Genomic DNA, 6,563 nt, shown 5'->3' on the forward strand with positions numbered 1-6,563 from the left:
AGGACGTTTCTTTACTCTCCAAAACCTTGAACGTCAAAACTCTTACTCTACCTACTCCTACGACTCCATCTCAGATCCTCACTGTTCTTACCTATATGATTCCGCTTACTTCACTATTCCTTGTTTTAGTTTCACTGACTTCACTGGTTCTTTTTATGTCTATCTTGCTAATGTCACCATCCCCTACACTAAGCTCTTCCCACCTCTTATACAGCCTCTTTTTTCGCATCTGTCTATGTGTCACCTTCCTGCTCTCTTGCCTCTCATTTAGGCTTCTTTTTCACCCTCGAACCCTCCCATCACACGGACGAAGCATTCGCGGATCCACCGCCAAGCTAATGGCGGGAGTCTACTCAAAACTTCATGAATTACGACAAGCAAAAGCTCCGACGGTCGGTGAAATTCCCCACTCGCAATTCAGCTCCCAACGCTAAGGGCGGTCTCCCTCTTAACAATTTTATTGAGCCCTTGCTGTCTGCTATTTTAGGACAGACCGATCCCGCTGCAATTTGACAGGACCGATCCCCTCTTTGTCTCTCTTCTGGAATCGCAGTTCCTGGTTTCTGGTGTAGACCTAGGGTGTTTGGAGTCAGTTACCAAATTATTTTCATACGGTCTAGAAGAGGTTCGTCGGTGCTGTTCGTTACTTAATCGATAGTATCTAACGGTGCAAGACATCTTATAGCCGTGGTTTTCTTCTTCTTCTTCTCTGTCTGCGAGTCTCTGGTAGGTGGGGCCAGCATATCGTCTATCTTTTGTCTGTAGAAGAAGAATAAGACGATAGCGGTAAGCCGCGTTTCGATTTCGGCGATGTTGTTGTTGTTGTGTTGTTGTCTTCTATTTTTGGAAGTCCTCTATATTTGTGGAGGGTCCAGACAATATCAGAGGAAAATATTTCTCAAGAAGTAATGCTGGGGAGGATGATTTCTTTCTTTTTATAAAGCTTATAACAAACTAAATAAAATTTATGTTTACGACAAAGTTATGGAACACGCAGTCGCGCACCACATACTAGGCTTTGTGGTAACGATAGCGTCATGGTCACGGTCCTTACCTGTGTCCATCTCAGTAATACTCGAGTACATTGTTCAATTGTCCTTCTATCTAAAGGAGGCTAGAACAGGGCTTCAATGGACGTCCTTCCTCTTTGTGGGTCTACTTAAGAACTTGGCACCCTTCTTGACTTACAATTGTTAGATTTCAGTCCGTTCCAGTAACGGTCAGGATTCAATCGAACCAACGCGATCGCGCAGACGGAACATTCGCGATCCGGCGCGCCAAGCTAAAGGGTGGGGCCGGCGCCTAAAATAGGGACCAATTTTAAAGCTAAGAGCCTTGCTCACCGATAAGGAGAGGACAGGGGCAATCTAGAAAGAGGTTAAAACTTTGCCTATTCTGAGGCAATGTCCAAGCAAAGGGAGATATGCTTTAGAGATATTCTAAGCTAGAGCCTTCCGAATAGAGGGAACAGGGCGTCACACGGCGAGAAAGGGAGAGAAGGCTAAAGCCCATGCTTTTTTGGAGGCGATAGAATCCGGTCGTGAGTTGATAGTCCCGCTGACGTCTATGTGGACTAGGCTAGGTGGACACGCAGGATAGAACTATACTGTACCGCACCGGAAGTGTGCAAGCTAGATGAGAGTGAGACGTAGTATTAGTTTTAGAAATGACCCGCTAAACGTTAAGAAAGGAGGACTACGGCTGCTATAAAAGGAGTGTCGCACTGGACAGCGGGCGAGGGCAACGATGAGGACCTCGCCGCGGCGTTGCGCAAGCAGAAATGATAGCGCAGGCCCTGTTTGACAGTGAATATATCAAGTGCATATCCGGCCCTGGTAGTGGTGCAGGGGATTCCAAGTTCTCATTGGATGCTCTGTATACGATAGTGTGTCAAGATGAGGAGGAGTCCAGCCCTGTTGATCCTTTGCGAATACATTCCTCCAACTCTACGTCCTCGTTTCATTTGGACCTCAACTTGGAAGATAGCACAGCCAGTATACGTCCTAACAAGAGTGAGTAGAATGAAATAGATTTTACCTATGACAGAGATTATTCTACCATTGACCTATTCCAATTCTAGATGTTCTACTTCACACCGTAGAAGGGAATTATTTTTAGGAGAATTGTAATAAAATCCTAAAGTACGTCCCACATTCACTTGTAAAATATAACACCTTTTCAAGAATTGCCCTAGTAGGAAAGTCCCTTTTCGTCTGTTGTTTATGTAAGTTTTGCTACTTTCTACAATTTTCTACACAACTTTTCGAAACTCAAATGTAAATCGTTCCTTGTGAAATTAAAAACTGAAGCCACATGTAGAGTCATTGACATGATATATTTTGAATTCAATTAACTCGAATGTACTTTGATTTGTTTCTCCTCAGACTCCGCAACCCGCACAACACGAGAGATCAGTGAGAACCCTAACCTCCTTCCTGTACATTCTCTACAGAAGATAATTCAAGCATATAGGCGAGACCCGATCCGTCCTAACAACGCCAAGGCAGATGCTGCCCTCACAGACAAGTTTGAATCCCATCGCAACAAACTACTCCAGCAACTACTCATAGTTGAAAGTTTATCCATGTCTTGGGCAAGTGTGATTCTACCCTTAGCGGAGAAAATAATAGAAGAAGTCAAGCCTGATCAGAATATCGATTCGTTCGATATAAGACAATATGTTCAGATCAAGAAAGTGGATGGTGGGACTCGTAATGATAGCTTTGTTGTGTCTGGTATTGTGCATTCCAAGAATGTATCACACAAGTCCATGCTGACCGCTTTGAATAATCCAAAGATCTTGATCTTACAATGCGCTATTGTGTATCAGAGAGTAGAAGGGAAGCTGTTATCCCTGGAGCCAGTAATCATGCAGGAGACTGAATACCTGAGAAATGTAGTGGCCAGGATATCAGCTCTCAAACCTGACATTGTCCTTGTACAACGTAACGTGGCACGACTAGCCCAGGAGTCTCTGCAACAGTTGGGTATCACCTTGGTACTCAATGTAAAGACAACTGTACTTGAGAGAATAGCAAGATGTACCAGAGCAGACCTTGTGTATTCAGTGGATGTCTTACTCAATCAAATACATCTAGGTACTTGCTCGCGCTTCTCAGTCAAGAAGTTATCTGACTCCAACAAGACGTTGATGTTCTTCGAAGGTTGTGCATTCCCTCATAAAGGTTCTACTGTGATATTGAGAGGAGCCTCGAGGAAAGAATTGATGAAAGTGAAGCGTGTCACAAGTTTCATGATTTATGTTCTGTATAACTGGAAACTGGAGAGTTCTCTACTCATGGATGAACAAGCGTATGTCATACAGACCAAGAAACCCATCTTGCAAAGTCCTAGTGACTCTGTAGCAGATATTATTCCCAAACCTAGCACAGATGAGAAGCATACCAGATCTAACTCTGAATCTACAGGTGATGTGAAAGTTGCTATTCAGAAACCTGCCAGTCAGTCTATACAAGATGCAAGTGATCCTCTGCAATCAGAACCCAATGTTACAAGTCCTATGTCTCCACAAGACTTACACCTTGCGGTAGATAATGTTCCTACCAATAGTTTCCGTAAAGCTTTGGATGATATTATACTCTCCGTGTCACCTACGATAAAATATACCGTCCCTTACCTAGAGAATGAAACTGGCAAGAAATGTGACCTGAGGAAATATTTCCCTGATAATATTTATTGGTCTGCACAGCTTGATCCTGCTGCTCCGATTGTTAAGAATGAAACCCCAGTGGAAACTATTCCACGCCATACACTGGAGCTGAAGGAACCACATGCCTTCTTGAGTGAAGTCCTAACTGAGACTTGTGATTCAGCCAAAGTCCGGTCCAGTCTCGCTTTGTATCGAGCTGCAGGTGGAAGGTTAACCCCTAGTAGTAAGAAACTTTCCCCTCCTCCGACTGTTACCCCTCCAGCCCCTGTATCCACTAAGATTGACGCTCTACAGCCGTCTAATCATCAACGATTACCTGTGCTGATTTACATCTGTCGGTCTCCTATACATTCCCCTGGCTTCTGTGTTGAACCTTGTACTATTAATATGGACTTCTACGCACGAAATGATATTCCCCTAGGCAGTTTCCTCGAGAAGTATTGCTTCAGGAGAGATTACAAATGTCCCTCTGCTACCTGTTTGATACCAACGCTAGAACATGAACGTTGGTTTATCCATGGAAATGGTAGTGTATGTGTAGGTCTCTGTGAGATTGAGAACAGACCTCCAGAAGCGTATGACGAGAGGATTATCATGTGGAATTGGTGTCCCTCGTGTAAACAAGTGTCTTCTATACTTCCTATGAGTTCTGATACATGGCGTCTGTCATTAGCCAAGTTCCTGGATCTCAGATTCAACTGTGTTCCTCTCGGTTGTAAAACAGCATCCTGTACACATCATCTACATCAGGAACAAGTTCACTACTTTGCTTACAACAACATCGTCGCCTCTTTCATTTACACTCGTATTAAACTCTATGAGGTATGCATTCCTTCAACCACTTTGAAAAAATCCCTCTCTACATTTGACAAGAATGGTCTGTTTGAGGAAGTAAAAAAATGGAGTCTAATGGGACAGGAAGTGTTTTCTATTGTATTGGAAAAGTTGCATACAAACCAGACGGATGCCACTATGAACACGTTGCAACCCTTGCTGGTGAAAGATCAAGCCAACTTGAAACAGAAAGTAGATGATATTCAAATGAAACTGACAGATCCTGATGTGATGAATAACTTGTGGAACTTGGAAGATTCTATCGTGAAACTAAAACGAGCTGTTGTAGAATCCATCAACAATTGGAACGCGAGACTAATGAAAACCAGACCTAAAACCAAATCAACAGACAGTTCTAAATCTCTACTCACGGATATTGTAGAAGGTACGCCTACCACGGAGACCTCCACGGAATATGTATTTGATAGTGAAGAATCAGAAGAGAGTGATGTGGATCATGTAGATGACTCGGATACTGTCAAAACAAAAGTACCACGCATGAAAGCTATCCTATCCCAGCTATTACCAACCAATGTTCCCTCTCTGCCTATCTCCAACTCCTTGGTAGAAGCTCAACAGCATCATACCCTAGCACTGGGCTGTTCTGTCCCGGTAGTTGTCTATGAACAGGAACCTAGCTCTATCATCTCCTATGCACTCAGCTCATTTGACTATCAGTATAAACTAGAAGAACTGAAAGCAGCCCATGAGATTGAAACAAACGAGTGTAAGATTCCCCACATTGATATCAAGTTCTCCGATACTGCCGCTAATTTCTCCGTCAAAATGTATTTCGCGGATCTGTTCGCTGAGTTGAGGAAGTTCTCCTGTCCAGAAGGTGAAGAAAGTTTCATACGTTCCCTATCACGTTGTATCCGATGGGAAGCTAGAGGTGGCAAGTCTGGCTCTAACTTCTGCAAGACTAAGGATGACCGGTTCATCTTGAAGGAAATGTCGCGATTAGAAATGGATTCCTTCCTCACCTTTGCACCCAACTATTACAACTACGTCAAGAATTGTTTCGAAAACTCGAGTCCCACGCTACTGTGTAAGATATTCGGTGTATTCCGAGTGATTTGTCAAAATAATAATTCCAAGACCCGCTCTAATCTCTTGGTCATGGAGAATCTGTTTCATTCGAGAAACATTAAGCTTCGTTTTGATCTGAAGGGTTCTCTCCGGAACAGATTGGTAGATACAAGTCTGGACTCTATGGATAGTGATGCTGTGCTATTAGATGAGAACTTTATTAATATGATAAGCGAGTCTCCTTTATACATTCATCCCCATTCCAAGTTTATCCTCATGCAAGCTATTAACAATGATACGCAGTTCCTAGCTAATCAACATGTCATGGATTACTCTCTATTGCTTGGCATAGATGACACGAACATGGAACTTGTAGTAGGGATGATTGATTACATTAGAACTTTCACTTGGGATAAGAAGATTGAGACGATGGTAAAGAAGTCAGGCTTGTTAGGAGGACAAGGAAAGTTGCCGACCATTGTGTCGCCAGATGAATATAGGAAGAGGTTCCAGTCTGCCATGAATCGATATTTCTTAGGCGTACCAGATCGATGGTCAGGGTTGGTTGAGGGGATTAATATTTGACCTGAGAGATAATGTGCAAATAGGCTGTGATTTTCAAAAGAGTATTATTCTAGGAATTGACGGATAATCGCTTACGAGACACCTTTGACAGACTAGGAGTCCCTGTTAAAAATATCCGTTAATGCTTCATTTCCCTCCAGAGAAATGAGCGGGAAACCCTCCCAAATAAATTATCAGAACCCCCTTTCCAGCTTAAAACTCAGCTTTATCCGTCTAATACTTTATTTCCCGCTAGAGGAAAAAAGGGAAATGATACCCAGGACAACAAGAGCTTTTTAGTTGTCTTAAAGGGAGGGAAAGTTTACCCAGGGCAAATGTTTTAAATCGGTTGTTGAAAACGAGAAAATCCCCCGGCAAGTGTTTTAAATTAAATTGATAAGCTTGACTAGCATGAACCCTCGAGGCAAGGAAAACTAAGCACCCCAGGCAAACAGCTAAAAAAACA

General features: G+C 43.0%; 1 protein-coding gene across 1 annotated transcript; it reads left to right on the forward strand.

The window, feature by feature from the left end:
* Positions 1 to 1,775: 1,775 nt before the first annotated feature.
* LOC103524053 (putative 1-phosphatidylinositol 3-phosphate 5-kinase) lies at positions 1,776 to 6,157 on the forward strand. Its single transcript, XM_008489059.3, has 2 exons — positions 1,776 to 2,012; positions 2,385 to 6,157. Exons 1-2 carry the CDS (start codon positions 1,781 to 1,783, stop codon positions 6,116 to 6,118), a joined length of 3,966 nt encoding a protein of 1,321 aa, XP_008487281.1. The 5' UTR covers positions 1,776 to 1,780; the 3' UTR covers positions 6,119 to 6,157.
* The last annotated feature ends 406 nt before the right edge of the window (positions 6,158 to 6,563 follow it).

This window comes from Diaphorina citri, unplaced genomic scaffold (assembly GCF_000475195.1).
Source record: "Diaphorina citri unplaced genomic scaffold, Diaci psyllid genome assembly version 1.1 scaffold87008, whole genome shotgun sequence".
NCBI classification, from domain to species: Eukaryota; Metazoa; Arthropoda; class Insecta; order Hemiptera; family Psyllidae; genus Diaphorina; species Diaphorina citri.

Excerpts from the sequence above, each read along its gene's own strand:
- LOC103524053 (XM_008489059.3), top strand. The coding sequence starts at position 1,781 with ATGATAGCGCAGGCCCTGTTTGACAGTGAATATATCAAGTGCATATCC. Across the intron at positions 2,013-2,384 it reads CAGTATACGTCCTAACAAGA|ACTCCGCAACCCGCACAACA; the intron begins GTGAGTAGAATG and ends GTTTCTCCTCAG.